The sequence below is a fragment of the Delphinapterus leucas genome, chromosome 14 (genome assembly GCF_059928025.1).
Source record: "Delphinapterus leucas isolate spDelLeu-1000000601 "Yukka" chromosome 14, BTC_Dleu_Yukka2, whole genome shotgun sequence".
Classification (NCBI taxonomy): Eukaryota; Metazoa; Chordata; class Mammalia; order Artiodactyla; family Monodontidae; genus Delphinapterus; species Delphinapterus leucas.
Genome location: NC_143142.1, coordinates 6,529,806 through 6,549,873, shown reverse-complemented (window position 1 = coordinate 6,549,873; position 20,068 = coordinate 6,529,806). Strand labels below are relative to the sequence as shown.

The following is a 20,068-nucleotide window of genomic DNA, read 5'->3' as shown; positions in this document are numbered from 1 at the left end:
ATCCCAGGGATACCACCTGGCCCCGGAGCTCCCTGTACATCTGAAATGGGAATCTCTTCAAGCAGACTTGGACGACTCACTCTACAAATCTGAGGCTGTTTCCCTTAGTTGGGGAGCCCTACTATAAAAGCTCACAGTGAAGAAAACAAAAACACTCATTTGAAAAGATACATGCACCCCTATGTTTACAGTAGCATTCATTATTTACAATAGTCAAGACGTGGAAGCGACCTAAGTGTCCATCAATAGACGAGTGGATAAAGAAGATGTGGTCCATATATACAATGGAATACTACTCAGCCATAAGGAAGAATGAACTCTTGCCATTTGTAACAACATGTATGGACCTACAGAGTATTATGCTAAGTGAAATAAGTCAGACAGAGAAAGACAAATACCATATGATCTCACTTATTTGTGGAATCTAAAAAACAAACCAAACGAACAAAACAAAATGAAAACATTCTTAGACACAGAGAACAAACAGGTGGTTGCCAGAGGGGAGGCGCTGGAGGGGGAGTGAAATAGGTGAAAGGGATTAAGAGGTACCTCCAGTTACAAAATAAATAAGCCACAGGGATGTAATATACGGCATAAGGAATGTGGTCAGTAGTATCGTAATAACTTTGTACGGGGACAGATGGTTACTAGACTTAGCTTGGTGATCATTTCATAATGTGTGCAAATGTTAAATCACTGTATAGCACACCTGAGGCTAATATAATATTGTGTCAACTGTATTTCAGTAAAATAAAAAAATAAAGGTTCACAGGGTTGAATGTGAGGATAAACAAGATGTCTATAAAAATTACTTTGTGGATGGCTGTAATCAGAGAAACACATAATAACAAGTGTTGGCAAGAATGTGAAGAAATTGGAACCCTGTGCATGGCTGGTAAGAATGTAAAATGGTGTAGCCACTGTGGAAAACAGCCTGGCAGTTCCTCAATAAGTTAAACATAGTTACCATATGACCCACCAATTCCACTTGTAGGGTCTGAGAAATGAAAACATGTGTCCACACAAAAACAGGTACATGAATGTTCATAGCAGCACTATTCATAATCGCCAAAAGGTAGAAACAACCCAAATGTCCATCGGTTGATGAAAAGATGAATAAAATGTGGTGTATCTGGAATATGATTCAGGCAAAAAGGGATGAAATACTGACATATGCTACAATTTGGATGAACCTTGAAAACATGACGCTGAGCAAAAGCAGCTGGTCACAAAAGGGCACACAGTGCTTGACTCCGTTGATGGGAAATGTCCACAGTAGGTAAATCCATAGATACAGAAAGCATACTGGCAGCTTTCTAGGGGCAGAAGGTTGGCAGGGAGTGAGGAATGACTGTTAATGAGTCTGTGTTTTCTGCGCGGAGTAATGAAAATGTTCTAAAATTGATTGTAGTAATGGTTGCACAGCTCTGTGAATAAACTAAAAACCACTGAATTGTATGCTCTGAATGGGTGAATTGTATGGTATGTGAATTATATTCAGTAAAGCTGTTACCAAAAAAAAAAAAAAGAGGTATTTTGTAAAATCATAAACTGTATAGAATGCTGGTTTAAAGCGTGGATACTGGAGCCTGTTGACCTGAGTTTGAATTCTGTTTCCGCCACTTACTAGCTGATCTTGGACAAGTTATTCAACCTTAGGGTGCCTTGGAAATGAGGAATACAGTGTTATATCTACCCCCATGGGGTGTCATGAGGATTAAATGGTTAATATATGTAGATGTTTGGAATAGGGCCCAGTACCCAGAAAGTGCTAAACATATGTCTGCTGATTTCTGGTCCTCCTACAGCCCATCCCAAGCCGGCCCAGGTGGCCGGATGTCAGCATCGCCTCCTTTCATCTTTTAAATAAGTTCCTAAATCCCATCTCCTTTGTCAGGAAGCCTGCTGCACTGGGGAAATGAGAGGTAATAACTAAGTATTCGCACAGCTGCTTCAAGGTCACCAGGGGAGGTGAAGGGTGGGGCTAGAGGGCGAAAGTGGTGGTGGAATGATGAAGTAAGTGGCCACGGGACCTTCCCACAGGCAGGTGTGGGCTGGCAGCTGAATCAGGCTCTTCTTGCCCTGGTCCTCTCTGCTCCCACCTGACACAGGCTGAGCATACAGAGGGCCCCAGTGCCATCTCGAGTGTAATTGGCTGGGGTAGGCGGAACAATGGTCCCCAGAGAGGTCCATATTCTCATCCCTGGAACCTGAGAATATGCGAATTTACACGGCAAAAGGGATTTTGCCGATGTGATTCAGTTAAGGACCCTGAGATGGGGAGATGCTCCTGGGTTATCCAGGTGGACCCAATGTAATCACAAGGGTCCTTAAAAGTGAAAGGAGGCAGGAAGGGCAGAATCAGAGACCACGTGGGGACTTCCCTGGTGGTCCAGTGGTTAAGACTCTGTGCTTCCACTGCAGGGGGCGAGGGTTGGCTCCCCGGGTCGCGAAGCAGAGATCAGAGTTAGAGATTTGAAGATGCTACGCTGATGACTTTGAAGATGGAGGAAGGGGTCACAAGTCAAAGGATACAGCTGGCTCCCAGGAGCTGCAAAAGGCAAGGAAATGGATTCTCCCCTAAAGTTGCCCGCAGGAATGAATTTCCTGACACCCGATTTTAACCCAAGTGAGACTCATTTCTGACTTTTGACCTCCAGAATTTTATCCAGTATTACCCATATTGATATTATTCATAATATCATATTATCCAATGTGATAATAAATTTGTGTGATTTTGAGTAAGTTTGTGGTAATTAGTTATAGCAGCAATAGATGAATACAGACTTTAATCCTCAGTTCTTTTTTTTCTTCTCTCATTGAACTAAAGTTGATGCTGGGGGAGCTGGTTCTTGCCTCTGAGCTGACCATGGAGAATTTGATCTTGCCTCGATACCAGCTAAAAAGGCTCTTCCAGGAAGTGGCCCCTGACCAATCACCTCATTAGCCTCCTCTCAGCACTGTCTTCAAACTCCTTACGCTGGCCTGTGAGGCCCAGCATTAGCAGACCCCTGTACCTCCCTGACCTCACCTCCTACCCCTCTTCCTCACTCGCTCTGCTCTTGTCACACCAGCCTTCTTTGTGTTCCTTGCACACACCAAGTTCACTCCTACCTCAGGGCATTTGCACTTGCTGCACCTCCTGCCCAGAATGCCCCTCCCCCAGATCTCTCTATGGCTGGCATCTACACTTCATTCAGATCTCAGCTCAGATGCCACCTCCTCAGGGAAGCCTTCCTGACTGCCCTATCAACTAGACACCATCCCTGGCCAGTCTCTTTTATATTTCCCTGTTTTATCTTCTTCATGGTACTTATCATAAGCTGAAATTTTTTAGAAGTTAAAAAAAATCTATCTCCTCACACTAGAATCACACCATTCCATTAGAGTAGCCACTAGCCACATGTATCTGCTGAGCACTTGAAATGCCGCTGGTCTGAATTGAAACATGCAGTGAGGGTTAAACACTCACTGAATTTCAAAGACATAATAGGAAAAAAAGAATGCAAAATACCTTATTAATAATTTTTTTTTAACTATGTGTGGCGATGGATGTTAACTAAACTTATGTGGTAATCATTTTGCAATATGTACATATGTCAAATCATAATGTAAGCCTAAAACAAATACAATGTTATATGTCAATTATATCTCAATGTAAAAAATATTTTTTACATTGATTACATGTTGAAATAATATTTTGGAACGACTGGGTTTGATAAGATATGTTATTAAAATTAACCTCATCTGGGGAATTCCCTGGAGGTCCAGTGGTTAGGACTCTGCGCTTTCATTGCCGAGGGCCCGGGTTCAATTGCTGGTGCGGCCAAAAAAATAAAAATTAACCTCATCTGTGTCTTTTTATCAATGTGATGTGCCACATTATATATCTATGAGACAGCACTGCACTAGAAAGTCAGGTCCTTGAGGGCAAAGACCTCACCTGTTGTGGTCGCCACTGTCACCCAGAACAGTGCCTGGCAATTAGTAGGTACTCAATAAATGTAGCTGTTGAATGAATAAATGAACAACGTATGCTGTTTATATTATATGCACTTGTATCTGCATAGCCACTGCTTTCTAAAGTCTCTTCGCGTGTTTTTCCTGTCTTCCCTGTTACCCACCCACTGCCTGAGATGAGGACCTGGTTTTCCTTTCCTTTGCATCACCCAAGTCACCTCGAAAGGCACTTTGCAAGCTGCAGTCGGTCAACAAGGCTGCAGATGGAGTAACCAGGTAGAACATGATGAGACTGTGGCCTAGGTCTGAGTGATGAACAGAACTGAGTCCGGGGATCTTTTGGGAGGAAGAGTTGGTGGAAGAGAGGGTGCACGCTTTACTGGAGCCATATTTGTCAAGAGAAAGAGAGAGAGAGAGAAGGAAGAAAAAAGGAAGGAAGGGAGGGAGGGAAGGTGGGAGGGAGGAATGAATGGATAGACAGATAAGATGAAGGACATGCTAAGATTTCTGTGGAAATAGCACCTTGAAGAGCCTTTGAGGCTTACGGGGTGAGGGGAATCAGACTCTTGGGATCAGTCTCTCTTGAGACTGATCTCAGTCGCTCATATTCTTGGGATCAGTCTCTCTTGATCCCAAGAGAGACTGGGATCATATTCTTGACCCCAAGAATATGAAGTAAAGGGGACTGAAGCGGGGATGGGGAAAAAAAGGGTTTTGTCCTCCGAATTAGAAAAGATCGTGCTCTGTATTGACAAATGAGCTCTGGCTTTGAACACACTGGTGTTTACTTCCTGGCTGATAGCATTCCAGAAGTGACAAGTGCAGCTGGCTGGGAATTCCACCTGACTCCAGGCCTAGTGGCCTCCAATGGCTCTCAAGGGTGTCTTCCAGTCCGGCTGCGGCAGAACTAAAGTGCTAGGGGTGGGGACATAGGTGCCAGGACTTCTTGTGTGACTTGGGCTAAGTCCCTTAGTCCCTGTCAATAAGAGGCAGTTGTATGACAGGATCTCAAGGTCCCTTCCTTCCGCAACCCCCCGGGAGAGATGGAAGGATCTGGGGTAGGAGTAGGGGTACCTGGGGTGGGGGTGGTGTCTCCAATATCAGCCTAAGAGCCCTCGGTGAAAAACTCTCCCGGCCTAAAAACAATAGTTAACAGTGGTAAGGCCCTCGAAATGGCCCAAGTTTTGTCCTGAGCGCTTTAATTCTCACCACAATCCTATGAGATAGGTACTATTATTATCCCCATTTCACAGCTGAGAAAACTGAGGTACAGAGAGACGAGGTGACTTGTCCAAGATCACACAGCCCATGAGTGACAGGGCTTGAAACCAGGCTATCTAGCTCCCAAGTCCCTGCTCCTGGGAATCTTGACATTAATTACAGGGCAGGGACATTTTCAAGCTCCCAGTGTGATCCTGGAAACTTTGCCTAAGGCTCGGGAGCTTGAATTTCCTACCTGACCCCAGCGCATAGGGACCTTTGGGGGCAAACACAATCAAACCTTCCAAAACACTAGTTCTCTTAATCACCCAGGGGTCTGCCCTTAGGTTAAGACTGCAAACACAGCCGGGGCTCTGTTCCTTGAAAAGACACAGACCTCAAAGTACACAGTATGTGATGGCTGGCCAGAGAGTTTCAGAGAGGCCAACTGGATTTCCTGAGGCCACACAGCAAGTCAGAGTCTGCTCAGACGCCCTGATCCCCCAAGGAAAAGCGTTTCCTCCCATTCTCAGTCTGAAGGGAGCGTCCCTGGGCTGAGGTTGGGGCAGGAAACCACACGTCTCCCACTTCCTTCTCCCCAGGCACCTTGTCTGGACTCCCGGCCCAGTGAGGAGTCCCTGATTCATGAGCCCAGCGCTTGTTCACAAGGCAGAGGCTTAGCCTTAAAGCTGCCCCAAATCATCTTCCTCCAATTCAAAGAAGGTGGGGAAGAGGCACTAGAATTACCTCCACTGGGGCTGAGACTCTCAGCACTACCTTGGGACAAATTCCCCCCAGCCCCACTGTGATCCTCAGTTTCTTCATCTGTAAAATGAAGAGAATAATCCCTACCTCACAGAGTAAAATCGAGGTGGGGAAACCACTTCAGGTTAATAAACTAGAAGGAACCCTGGACTGGGGTTCAGGGTTCCTTTTTGCAAATTAGAACCCAGAGACTGGCGGTCAATAAGCCCAGTGACTGGAGGTCACATCCCCTTGGCTCTCTGGAGGGCTCTGGAGTGGGATGAAGAATGCGGCCCGGTATCACATCTTCTCGGGTAACACTGAAGGGCAGGGGCGCTTATTTCATTTCTGGAAAAGAATAATATTATCTAAGCACTTTAGATAGTATCCCATTTAATTTTCATAAGGCGGGTCCTATTAGTATCACCATTTGATATGTGAGGAAATAAAGCACAGAGAGGTTAAATAACTTACTCAAGGTCACACGGCTATTAAGTGGTAAAGGTGGGATTGGAACTCAGGTGTGACTCCAAAGAACTACTCTTAATCTCTGGGGGTGCGCAGCCTGGGCAAAAGAGGGCCAGCGGCCTCCCTCCTTCCCTCACCCAGTCCGATCGTCTCTCGTCTATTCCCTGTATACACACGTGTGCACCTACAGTTGCCCAGTGCTGAAGGACCCCTTAGGTCCCAGCGGCCACGTTGCCGGGATGGGCAGACTGCGGCCACCGCCCACCTTCTGGTGCTTGCGCTCCTTCTCGATGCGGTCCATCCTCTCCAGGCGCAGTCGGTCCAGCTCGAGGCGCAGCTCGTCCAGCTCGGGCGCGACGTGGTGGCGGCTGACCAGCACCTCCAGGATCTCCAGGACACGCACGACCTTGGGCATGAGGCGCGCGATGGCCTCGCAGCCGTGCTGGTCGATGACCCGCTCGAACTCGTGGCCCACGAGCGACGCGATGTCGTACACGTCCATGACGGTCAGCTCCGCCACGTTCTTCTCCAGCGCCGACTCGGCCGCCAACGCCGACCCCCGGTCCTCCTCCATGGCCCCCCGCCCGGCCTCTCCCCCACCCCGCAAACTAGTGCAACTCCCAAACTTGCCGCTGTCGAGGGCAGCGCCGGGCCGGGCCCACCTCTCGCCGCCGCCGCCGGCCCGCGCTTAGCTGGCCCTCGAGCGAGGGCGCACCGGGGGGGCGGCGGGCGTCGGCATGGGCGGAGGCGGCGGGCCGGGACCCGGGGGTCAGCGCGCGGGGCGCGGGTCTCTGCGCCCGGCTCGGCCCGGAGCCTGCTCCCCAGTGGGGGGAGAACGAGGAGAAGGAGGAGGAGGAGGCGAAGAAGGCGCGCGCGTGCGCAGGCCCGCGGCGCCTCCCAAGTTGGGAATCTGAGTTGGGCGCAATGGAGGCGCGGGGTCTGGCTGGAGAGCGGGCCCCGCTGCCCTCTGAAACAGTCCTTGCCGGCCGCTAGTCCCCACGCCCGGGGCCTGGCAAGGAAGGGCGGCCGTGGCTCCTCCGGGAAACTTTGGCGGCGGCGACGCCAGCTGATCAGCTCCCCCCGCGGGGATACCGCACGCCCCGCCCCGATCCCGGCCTGGAGAGGGGCGCGCCCGGCTTCCGCCTCCCGAGGGCGCCCCGGCGGCCCCGCGGACACCGCACCCTCACCCACCGGCTCCGCAGCCCCCCGCCCCGCCGCTCCACCCGCGGGACCTTCATTCCCCTCCCCCCCACCCCCCGCTCCAGCCGGTCCCCCCCCCCCCACCGCGCGTCCGGACGCGCCGCCCCCTCCTCCAGTCAGGTCCTGGCTCCTCCTCTCCCACTCCCGCCCCGGCGGAGTCGAGACTAGCCCAGAAGGGGAGGAGGTGGTAGGGGTGTGGGTTGCTGGTCTCTCTGGACGGTTCACAGTGTCTGGGGCGGCCCCTGCGCTGGAGAGAAATGGAGGGCTCAAGAGGTGCACTCCGGGATGCGGCCCATCCTGGGGAGGAGTCGAGGACCCCACGGCTCGTAGACCCGTCCGACCAGGTCACCGGGCGGACCTGGCGGCGCCAGGCCCTGGCTCCAGGAGAGGCGCCCGGGAGAGGGGCAGAAGGGTCGAGGGGTCCTCTGGTCCTTAAGCGGCCGGGCTGCGCTGCCCGCCAGCCACGTCTATTAGCGGCTTCTTGTGACCTAAAAACCACTTCACAGAGGAGGTGAGGCCGGGATTTGGATTTCAGCTTTCTTGTCCCAAGCCCTCTGTCCTTCTGACCTGGCTAGATCCACCTGTCCATCAGACCACCCCTCCGCGTCCAGGCGAGCCTTCCCTGAACAGCCCCCCACCCCACGCATGCGTAATTAGGCGCCTTCCTGTGCATCCCCACATCCGCCTCCTACTCCCATAAAACTGCTCTTTGCATAGTTTTAACTGTGGTTACACATACTCCTCCCCCCATCAGACTGTAAGCTCCTTGAAGTCAGAAAAAAACCCTGAACGCCCTTGTAGCTGTAAAAACCCACCCCAACCTGACACATGTTAATTAAAACTAAAATTTTTTAAGGTTTATAATGCATCGAGCTTTGGCTTTACATTTAGTTTAAAAATGCAGAGTGTTTACTATGGCCAGGCATTATTCTAGGTACTTTACAAATATTTCCTCATTTACTCCACTACTTCTCAAAGTGTGGCCTGAAGACCACCAGGGTTCCCCAATACCCAAAGGGTCTCTATGAGGTCCCTTTTGCCGGCTATGTATCAGTGAGAGGCTAGATGTTCTTCATATACTGAAACACAGACCACCATATCGTAATTGACTGAATATGTAGATGCAGATTTGAGGGTCCAGCTCTCTGATGATGAGCTAGACATTAAAGAGATTTGCAAAAGTATGAGACAATGCCACTGTCCTTGGTACTTGTTTGTTTGCTTTGAAGCATGGTTATTTTTTATTAAAAAATATTAATGTTAGGGACTTCCCTGGTGGTCCAGTGGCTAAGACTCCGTGCTCCCAATGGAGGGGGCCCGGGGTTCGATCCCTGGTCAGGGAACTAGATCCCGCATTGCCGCAGCTGAGAGTTTGCATGCTGCAACTAAAGATCCTGCATGCCACAACTAAGACCTGGCACAGCCAAGTAAATAAATAAAAATAAATATTAAAAAGAAAATTCATGTTAACATGTTATGTGTCTATTTTAAATTAATTTTTAAAAAACAGCTTAAATTTCTAGTTACAGTAGATATCAATAGATATAACATATCTAACAAAATCTCTTTAGGGTCTTCAATGGTTCTTAAGAGTGCCCTCGGAAAAAGGTCCCTGAGAGCAAAAAGTTTGAGAACTGCTGCCTTACAACATCCAAAGAAGTATTATTCTCCCTACTTTACGAAAGAGGAAACTGAGGCACAGAGAAGCCAAGTCCCTCGCCCAAGGCCAGGCAAGCTGGTAAGTGCTAAAACTGGGGTCAGATCTGTGCACAGCAATCCAATAAAGTGGACTTATGATTATCCCCACCCTAAATCAAGAACAGTGAGGAATAGGGAGGGACATTAACTTCCTGTAGCTACTGTAACAACTTGCCATAAACTTGGTAACTTGAAACAACAGAAACATTCTCCACCAGTTCTGGAGGCGGGAAATCTGAGATCAAGGTGCTGTCAGGGCCCTGCTCCCTCTGATGGCTCTAGAGGAGGATCCTTCCTGGACTCTTCCAGCTGCCGGCTTCCTTAGCTCGTGGCAGGATCGCTGCAATCTCTGCCTTTGTCTCCACGTGGCCTTCTCTGCATCTCTGTCTACTCCTCTGAATCTCTTATAAGAACACTTATCGTTACATTTAGGACCTACCCACACAATCCAGAATGATCTTATCTCAAGATTCTTAATCATATCTGTATGGACACTTTGAAAAATAAGGTCACATTGACAGGTTCCAGGGATTAGGATGTGAACATGGCTTTTTTTTGTGTGGGGGGGAGGGTGTGTGTCAGGAGGGGTGGCACCATTCAACTCGCCACAAGAGGTTAAGTAACTTGCTTAGGGCACCACAGCTGGGAGGGATGGAGCTGAGCCCAGTGGGTGCCCATGGTGAACTAAGGGATAAATAATGAATGCCCAGATTGGGGCAACTTTACCCTCAAGGTAGCAAAGATGTACTGAGAGTCTGCTGGGAGGGGACAAGGAAAGAGGAGCCACAGTGCCAGCCTGCAGCCTGAGCCTCGGGACCAAGGCAGGAAAGGGATGGGAGAGTGGAAGGGATGAAAATGACTTTAGGAAGGGAAAGAGGAGGCAAGGGTCCAAGGTGACCCCCCCACAAATGATGGGCCTGAGCGCTTAGGAGAATGCTTACAATCTTAAAAAATGTAGGGAGAGGCAGTTGATCCTGATGCTTAAGCATCCAGACCTCTCTGCTTTGTGACCTTGGTCTAGTCACTGACTGGGTGTATCATGATCACACTTGAAAAAATTAATTTATTCATATCAAATATCCAGTCTTCAAAATTTCAATTGTCTCATCAGTTTACTTCTTTAAAGTTTGTTTGTTTAACCCAAGATCCAAATAATGTTTACATATTGCAATTGGTTGATATGTCCCTTAGTCTCTTTTAATCCTCCATCTCTTTTTTTTGGTCTCCTTCCCTTGAAATCTATTAGTTGATGAAACAGGATGATTTGCGTTTTAGAGATTCTCAGTCTGGATTCTGATGATTTCACCTTTAATGTTTGTTCCCTATATTTTCTTTAGACTGGTGTTGGATGGAGAGATTGATTTGATTTGAGTTCAGTTTATTTGGTGGTGATGCATTCTAGCATTTTTCTTTATTTTGGAGGGATTCTGTTCTGTTTATTTAGCTATAGATCACATACAGTGACATTAACCCTTTTAAAGTGTGCAATTCGGTAGTTTTTAGTACATTTACAAGGTTGTGCAAGCATCACCACTCTCTAATTTCACATTTTCATTAACCTCCCCATAAAACCCTGTACCCATGAGCAGTCACCCTCCATTCCCCTCTGCCCCCAGCCCCTTGTGACCACGAATCTGCTTTCTGGGTCTACAGATTTGCCTGTTCTGAACATTCCATATAAATGGAATCATAGACTATGTGGCCTTTTATGTCTGGCTTCTTCCACTTAGCATCATGTTTTTAAGGTTTATCTGTGTTGTAGCCTGTGTCAGTGCTTCATTCCTCTTTACGGCGGAATCATGTCCCGTTGTAAGGATGGACCACATTTTGTTTATTCATCCATTGATGGACTTTTAGGTTGTTTCCACCTTCCCTGTTGTTTTGCCTGTTGTAAAAACAGTACTTTTCTTCAGATCACTTTGTAGGAACATCTTCTCCTCACAGAACTCCTTGTTTCTGGGAGATGACACAGGCTCCAGAAGAGGGTAGGGAGGAAACGGGAAAAGGGCTTTATCCAACCAGGGAGCTCACAGCTATTGAGTGAGTACCTTCTGTGTGCCAGGTGGGCAATCCTGCGACCACCAAGCTGCTTTCTGTCTATGCATCTGCCTATTCTGGACATTTCGAAAAAATGGAATCATACCATATGTGCAGGAATAAGAGAAGACCATAGGCCATGTGTGTGAATCCCAGGTAAAAAAATAGGCTCTATTTGTGTGAGTCAGCATACTGGATTGGATGGGGCAAGTTGGGGAGCGGTGGGGAAAGAGGTTGAAGAGAGGACCAGAAATTGATTCTGGGGCCAAGTTCAAATTTGATGCAGTAAGTATGTTATATGATCTTCTGCAAGTCATTGAATCGTTCTTTGTCTTAGCTTTTCATCTGTAAAATGGGAATAACCCCAATCATACCTCCCTCCAGGATTTTTGTGGGGATTAAATGAGTTAAAATACGTAAAGTGTTTCGATCAGAGGCTGGCACGTAGTAAGAGCTACATTTATGTTAGCTATTGCTATTTATATTATTATTGTTGCTGTTGTTACTATTACATTTGCTTTTATTGTTACCCCTGAAGCATTTAGTTCAGAACAATGACATCATGGAATCAACACTGTTGTGTGACTGTTAGAGGAATTGGAAATTAGGGAAACCAAGTCCCATCAATTGTACCTGCAAAATGTCTCTCAAATTCTTCCACTTTTCTTCACCTCCCTGAAACCACTCTAGCCCCACTTAATATTATTTCCCCTCCTGGAAGGCTACTGTAGGCTTCTAACCGAGTCCTCTGCTTCATCTTGTCTTCTTTCTAATCTGTCTTCTACACAGCAGCCAGTAATCTTGATAAACACGTACTTTTTATCACTCCAGGTATCAATGCCAAGTTACAATAAGCCCAAAGTCCTTCCCATGGCCGACAGGACTTTCATAGTGTCATCCGTGTCTACCTCTCCATCTTCATCTCACACTTAATTGGCTCACTCTCTAAGCACCAGCCACCCTGCTATTCCTTTAGTCCTTCTACGTACCATGGTTTATCTATTCCAAACTCAAATCCCTGGTAAGAGCATCCAAATGGCTGAGCTTGGGTCATAGCCAGTGCCCTGGGATCAGACGAAGCAAAGTTTAACTTTTTCAGCTTCCATAGAAGGAATAAAACTCTGCTTTCACCAAGAATCACACAGGGATGGATCACATAGGGGTGGACAGCCCAAACTTAGAAAGGGACTTCAGATGCTGAGCAGGAAACAACACATGACTTGTTGAGGGGGCCATGCAAATTTGGGTCCGAGCTGAATTGTTGGGAAACAATAGAAAAGGAATTAAAGATCAGTCCACTAGAGGGCCTCTTTCTCCATCCATTCCACACACAGCATTCAACCTCCCCTCCCAATAACACAGAACAGCTATCTAAAGACTATGGGCTTGCTGAAAGATTTGTGAATAAAAAGATATAATGTCTTTGAATTGCTTTAAAATAACCCACTGGGTCGGTGGGATGGTTGGGAATATGGATAAAATGAAGACTGGCCTTTTTGTTAATAATTGTTGAAGCTGGGTGATGGGTACATGGAACTTCATCATACTATTTTTCTTCCTTCTGTAATGTTAGAAAATTTTCATTAGAAATTAAAAAAATTAATATAGACTATGGACTTGAGTGAATGGCAAAATATTAGCTTTCCTTGGATGAGTTTTGTTTCAGCCATGGGTAAAAGAAGAGAGATTTGATGCCACCAACAGGAACAGAAGATCTGGAGGCGGGGAGGGGAGAAAGGATGAGTGGGTGCTGGGACCTCCCATGGTTATAGGGACAGGAGGAAGAGCCAGTTGCATGGGCACGTGGAAGAAAGAAGCAGTGATTATGTGGAAGGAGAAGTTACTGCTTCCTGGAAAATCAGGCTACCAGTGCCTGAGAAAGCACACTAGGACTGGAGAGGGAACTTCGGGGCACTAGAGTGTAGCTCCCCTGTGCTGTTGCCATAGACTATCTGATAGATTGAATGTCTGTGCCCTGCAAATTCATATGTTGAAAACCTAACCCCGCAATGTGATGATGTTAGGGGGAGGGGCCTCTGGGAGGTGATGAGGTCATGAGGATGGAGCCCTCATGCATAGGATTAGTGCTCTTATAAAAGAAATGCTGGAAACTCCTCACCCCTCCTACCACGTGAAAAGACAGAGGTCTGTGAACCAGAAAGGGAGTTCTCACCAGACACCAGATCTGCCAGTGCCTTGATCTTGGACTTCCAGCCTCCAGAACTGTGAGAAATAAATTTCTGTTGTTTATAAACCACCCAGTCTACGGTACTTTTTTTTTTTTACCTCCTTTTTTAAAAAATTGAGGTATAGTTAACATACATTGTGTAAGTTTAAGACATACAACGTGTTGATTTGATCCCTTTATGTATCGCAGTATGACTGCCACCGTAGCATTAGCTGACATCTGCATGTCTATGTTTTTTTGTTATAGCAGCCAAAGCTGACGAAAACAGACTAGTTTATGAGGACCCTTATTTTTCAGGAGACTGAGTAGTCTTCTGCTCTACTTGCCCTGTCCCTTGGGCTCAATCCCAAGGGCTGACCACCTGAAATAGCCTCACACCCTCTCTTCTACCCATGACAACCTTGACTTCCCATGGTTGCTGATGTAAATTATCCTTCCTCTTCCTTACTCCCTCCTCCTCCTCCTTTGTTTTGTTTTTTGTTTTTGTTTTTGTTTTTTTTGGCGGTACGCAGGCCTCTCACTGTTGTGGCCTCTCCCGTTGTGGAGCACAGGCTCCGGACGCGCAGCCTCAGCGGCCATGGCTCACGGGCCCAGCCGCTCCACGGCCTGTGGGATCTTCCCAGACCGGGGCACGAACCTGTGTCCCCTGCATTGGCAGGCGGACTCTCAGCCACTGCGCCACCAGGGAAGCCCTCCTCCTCCTCCTCCTTTAATTTGATAGACTTGAGATGGTCATGAGCTGTTCTGATATCGTCATTACATCTTTAAACACCAGAACGTCACGCAAGACTCAGTTTGTTCTGCAGTGATTCTACTTAATGGTCAACCCCCGCCCCCCAACTCAAGGACATTATATGGAAGATAATAATGTCCCCAAACCCATCATGGAAAACCTTAGTAACAAGAGTCTTTAAAGTGCATTGGGCACGCTCTCTGAATTTCAATGTCTGTTTCCGCCTGTAAATACTGGGTCTGTGTAGATTTTCCATTACAGTTACATTAATTTGGTAGCACTTCTCTGCTTTGAGGGTCTCATCCACTTAAATGGTTGGGCTCTTAATTAAATAAAATGTTTAAAGAAAAATATTTAAAAAGTAAAAAAATCACCCACTGCCTTTGTATGGGTTCCTTAAAAAGCTTATGAGCTAATGCTTTACTGGAGGGTATGATACCAGGGAAGCAAGAGTCAGGGAAGAAGGGAAGTGAGGCCGAAAAGGAGGGAGAGCAAATTCAAGGTGGAATATTACCGAAGTTGGTCCAGCTTTGCAGGAACACTCAGCCGGATGCTTAATCTAATGGGAGGTCTCTGGGGAGAACGTGTGAAACTGCTGAATCTCAAAACTGTCCAATAGCACAGACAGGGGTATTGGGAGGGTATATGGAGGGTGGGGAGAAGATGAGCGATTTATCTGCCCGCTCCTTTATGTCTCTCATTAGTCCTCCCCTTGGGGCATTAACCTCCCCGCTTCTCTAGGCAGATCTCCCCTAGTTGGGTTGGTCCTGGGTGCTGAGACAGCCACAGCCTTTACCCCTGTGGTCTTCTAAGACCATCAGAACTTGTAGGAGCTGTGGTGACCCTGGCACTGCACAAGGTTCTGGCACCACAGGAACAGTGTGAGCTGTAGCTGTTGCTGTTCATGCTGGGAAGAGAGGCAAGTATCCCAGGTGGAGGTGGGGGAGGGTACAGGTGGGACAAACGGCTCTGGGTCTGCCACACCCATAATCCGTCCATTTACAAAGTTATGGATGCGGGCTTCCCTGGTGGCGCAGTGGTTGAGAGTCCGCCTGCTGATGCAGGGGATGCGGGTTCGTGCCTCGGTCCGGGAAGATCCCACATGCCGCGGAGCGGCTGGGCCTGTGAGCCATGGCCGCTAAGCCTGTGCGTCCGGAGCCTGTGCTCCGCAACGGGAGAGGCCACAACGGTGAGAGGCCTGTGTACCGCAAAAAAACAAAACAAGACAAACAAAAAAACAAAGTTATGGATGCAGTAGGCTTCCTCCCATCCCATTTCACTCCCAGGTAACTACTGTTGACAGTTTGATCCATGCGCTTCCTGATTTTTTCCTGAGAATATCTAAACACATTTATTTTTTAAATGGAAGCATGACATACATATTAGTAAGCCATTTGCTTTTGTCACTTAACATTACCCTGTGATTATCTTTCCAGCTCAGCATATATACATCTACCTCGTTCTTTTTTTCTTTCTAAATAGATAATCCTGCCTCATTCTTGTAAATGATTGTATAGTTTTCTGTTTTATGGATGTACTGTAATTTACCTGATTATTTCTCCCTTGATAGACATTCACACTATTTCCCAGCTTGGGCTATTTTAAACAACATTGCTGTGTAAGTCCAGGCAAGTTTTGGTTCTATCAATTTGACGGGAAGTGAGTGGCTAAAATACGTTACGTCCTCATCTGCCCAGCACCTCCATTCCTGCCTATAGATTAGGCAGTAAGGACGAGGCTGCAGGCCACAGCTCACCCTGCAGAGAGCCAGCCCCGGGCTATGTTGGTGCGGGGCGTGGGTGGGGGTGGGTACTGGGGGGAGCGGGTAGGGGGTCCCCCCCCTGCAGCCACGCATCTTTCTAAAGTGTAGACTGTAGTGTTAGGAAGAAACTACTACAGGATTTGGGCTTTGGTTGGGTGGCTCCAGGGAGAGTTTAAGGATCTGGGAGTTTGCTCTAGTGTGGGTGCTGTCAGGAAGCAGGGACGATTCTAGGATCTGGGCTCTTAATAAATCTTATCTATACGGAGGACAGACTGGAGAGAAGCTAAGGCTATAATTGGTACAGAAGCAGCCGTCACTCACATTCGCCAAGAGAGGGATAGATCTGGCATCTTGTGGCCTGGACCACGTTTCTGTTGTCCTGTTCCATCACCATCCCGGAGCGACCTCGGCCGATGTTGCTGTTCTGTGAAATTGTTATCTCAACGGGAGAACAGCAAGGCCAGCTGATTTTGCCAGGTCAGCAAGTGTACATTTGGTGCTGCTCCTCTCTTTCTCAAAGCTGTGAAGGTTGTTTGATATTCAAGGTGGAAGTAGGGTCTAGGAAAAAGCAAAACTTGACCCTGACCAGCTTCAGAACGTGGTCAAATGTCAAAGGCACAACCTCTCCTGGCTGCCTTTATGCCTGGACCTGGCTGTTTCTGGACTACATCTTGGACAGCTGAGAACTCTTCCCTGTTATTTTAAATAGCTTCATTGAGATATAGTTCATATGCCATAAAATCCACACATTTAAAGGGTACAATTCAATGGCTTTAGTATGTTCGCAGATAATGTGCAACCGTCACTACTATCTAATCCCAGAACATTTTCTTTTCTTTTCTTTTCTTTTTTTATGGCTGAGTTGTACAGCTTGCAGGATCTTAAGTTCCCCAATCAGGGATCGAAGCCAGGCCCCCGCAGTGAAAGCACTGAGTCCTAACCACTGGACCCCCAGGGAATTCCCAGAACATTTTCATTGCTCCAAACAGAAGCCCCTACCAGGGGTGAAGGCGGGGAAGGGATAAGTTGGGAGATTGGGATTGACAGATACACACTACTATATATAAAATAGATAACTGGGAATTCCCTGGTGGTCCAGTGGTTAGGACTCTGTGTTTCCACTGCAGGAGGCATGGGTTCGATCCCTGGTTGGGGAACTGAGATCCCACACGCCGTGAGGTGTGGCAAAATAAAATAAAATAAAATAAAAAATAACGAATAAGGACCTACTCTATAGCCCAGGGAACTCTACTCAATACTCTGTAATGGCCTATATGGGAAAACAATCTAAAAAAAATGAATATACATATATGAATAACTGATTCACTTTGCTATACAGCAGAAACTAACACAACATTGTAAATCACTATACTCCAATGAAAATTAAAAAAAAAAAGAAGTCACTTCCTATTAGCAGTCACTTCCTATTTCCTCCACCACAGACCGAGGAAACCACTAATCTACTCTCTGTCTCTATGGACTTGCCTATTTTGGACATTTCATATAAATAAAATCATACAATGCATAGCCTTCTGTGACTGGCTTCTTTCACTTAGCCTAATGTCTTCAAGGACAATCCTTGTTGTAGCAGGAATCAGTACTCTATTCCTTTTCATGGCTGATAATGTTCCATCAGAGGGATAGACTACATTTTGTTTATCCATTCATCTATCAATGAACTCCTGGGGTCAATGGGCTTTCCCTGTGGTTTGCTTGTGGTAAAAACAGTACGTTCCTTCTGGAAGCTCAAGTCACTTTGTAGGAACATTTACCTCCTCATAGAACTCCTTGTTTCTCAGAGCTGAACCAGGCTCCAGAAGAGAGTGGGAAAGAAAAGGGAAAAGGGCTGGAATTCCCTGGCTGCCCAGTGGTTAAGGCTCCACGCTTCCACTGCAGGGGGCATGGGTTCAATCCCTGGTCGGGGAACTAAGATCCTACACGCTGCGAGGTGCGACCAAAAGTAAAAAAAAAAAAAAGAAAAAAAGAAAAGGGAAAAGGGCTTTATCGAGCCGAGAAGCTCACAGCCATTCTGTGTGCCAGTCCCACCTGCAAAGATGAAGTGCAGTCCAAAGTACAAAGATAAATTAGGACGGGAGACGCTGCCCTCAAGGAGTTCGTAGTCCAGTGAGTACAGAGGGTACATGTGTTGTTTTGCCTGTCAGGATCCATCCTATTTTTCAGGTTTTCCTTGGGGGAACCACCCTTCTCTTGCTCTCTGGTTCCCAGGAAGGAGAAACCAGGGCCTGACCAATCAGCACCGTCCAACCCGTGGGGCTAGTGGTTCGCTCAGGGGTGGGCATTGACTTCAGACAGTCCAATGAGATTCCATCACACTTTTACTGGACCTCTTGAAAAAGGCAAATTTTTGTTTTGGTTGGTTGTTTTTTCCTATTGGGTTGCTGAGAAAATAGGCTGGAAGCCTGGGGCTCTTGGTGGCCATCTTGCCATGATCTGGGGAGAGCCAGTATGGGTAAGAGGTCAACAGGGAGGAAAGCAGGGCTAAGAGATGGGAGAGCAAACCACATCCTGGGATGTCATTTGAGCAGCTGGGTCAAGCTGTGCCTTATTTTTTGCTACCTCTAGGCTTTTCAGCTATATGAACCAATAATTTTTAAGAACTAATAAAAAAAATTAATTGTGGCAATGGTTGCACAGCTCTGTGACTATAACTAAAACCATTGAATTGTACACTTTAAAATGGGTGAATTATATGGTATATAAATTATATCTGAATAATAAAAAAATAAAATAAGACAAGGTAAGGACTATGATAGGGTCATTCACAGGATTGAAACCCAAAGTAAGAACAGGTCAGTCTGGGGAAAGGAGAAGGCAAGCAGGCTTCCTGAGGAAATATTACTCCATTTTACAGATGGGAAACTAAAGACCCTCCCAGAAAGGAATTGAGTGTGAGCATTTGAGTGAGTGACAGGGCTAAGAATTAAAGGGATTAGTACTTTCTAGCCCATGACCTAGTCTCTGAAAACATAGTCTCTACTTATGTGCTGTCAAAATTTCTAAGCCATGCCACCAATTAATTGACCTAAATTATTTTAAAGCATTTATAGCATCGAGCCTGCTCACCACAAACATCTCCAAACAGACATGGGGGAAGTCTTTGTAGCTGTAATGTCTCTTGTTTTGGATTTCCAGAGTTTGTTAAAACTCTTCCACAGCTCAAACTGGCTTAAGCAAAAAAAGTTATATAAATAAGAAATCCAGCATGTGGACTTCAAGCACAGCTGGATCCAGGGGCTCAGCTACGTCGTCTGACTTCTGTTATTCTCTGCCCCTCAGCTCCAGGTTTGCACCATGTTGATGTCACTCTCGTGCAGGCTCTCGACACATGGTGGCCAAGGTGGCATTCAGGACCTCTAGGATTACATCCTACCTGTTCAGTGACCTCAGAAAATTCAGTGGATTTCCATTGCGTATCATTGGCTCGGCTTGGGACATATGCCCCCCCCTGGACCAATCACTGTACTTAGGGACGTGGATGTTGCTGATTGGTCAGGCTTAGTGCTAGAGGCTGGGGGCAGTCCATCTGAGTGGCATGGGATAAGATAGGAGGGAGGAGAATCCTCTTACAGAGGGGAGAATGGATGTTGAGCAGACAAAGCAAAAATCAATATTTAGTTTGGGACCAGGAAGCTGATAGTACTTGCTCACACTGTAGAAAAATAGCCATCTAACAAAGTTGATATTAAAAACTTTCTTTTTAATACTTCAATTTCACCTTCATGACCTGGACTATCCTTTTCTTTTCACTTAATTATCCAAATCTTCAAGTATTGTTCCTCTCCCTTCACTAATATCCTCACCAGTGGCTCCTAGGATCAAGAATGGCCCCCTTCTGGGACTTCCCTGGCAGTACAGTGGTTAAGACTCTGCTTCCAATGCAGCGGGTGCAGGTTCAATCCCTGGTTGGGGAGCTGGGATCCCACATGCCACGTGGCATGACCATGAAAAAAAAATAAAAAGAATGGCTCCCTTCTGTTCTGTAGCATTTTCTACTTGGATTACCCCCTTCAGCCTGTAATTAATTACTTCCACGTATTGTTCCCTGTGTGTATGCAGA

At 46.9% G+C, this 20,068-nt stretch overlaps 1 protein-coding gene and 1 pseudogene across 3 annotated transcripts in view; one reads left to right on the top strand and one right to left on the bottom strand.

Moving 5' to 3' along the window:
* Positions 1 to 7,606, bottom strand: part of RILPL1 (Rab interacting lysosomal protein like 1) — a 44,604-nt gene extending 36,998 nt beyond the window's left edge. The window contains exon 1 of one of the 3 annotated variants that reach the window (XM_089894413.1): positions 6,638 to 7,606. In XM_089894413.1, the coding sequence (XP_089750539.1) occupies positions 6,638 to 6,946 (309 nt within the window). In that variant the 5' untranslated portion in view covers positions 6,947 to 7,606. The other 2 variants (XM_022598099.3, XM_089894414.1) reach the window with 2 other exon arrangements.
* Positions 6,959 to 8,438, top strand: LOC149747539 (uncharacterized; annotated as a pseudogene).
* Positions 8,439 to 20,068: the final 11,630 nt, after the last annotated feature.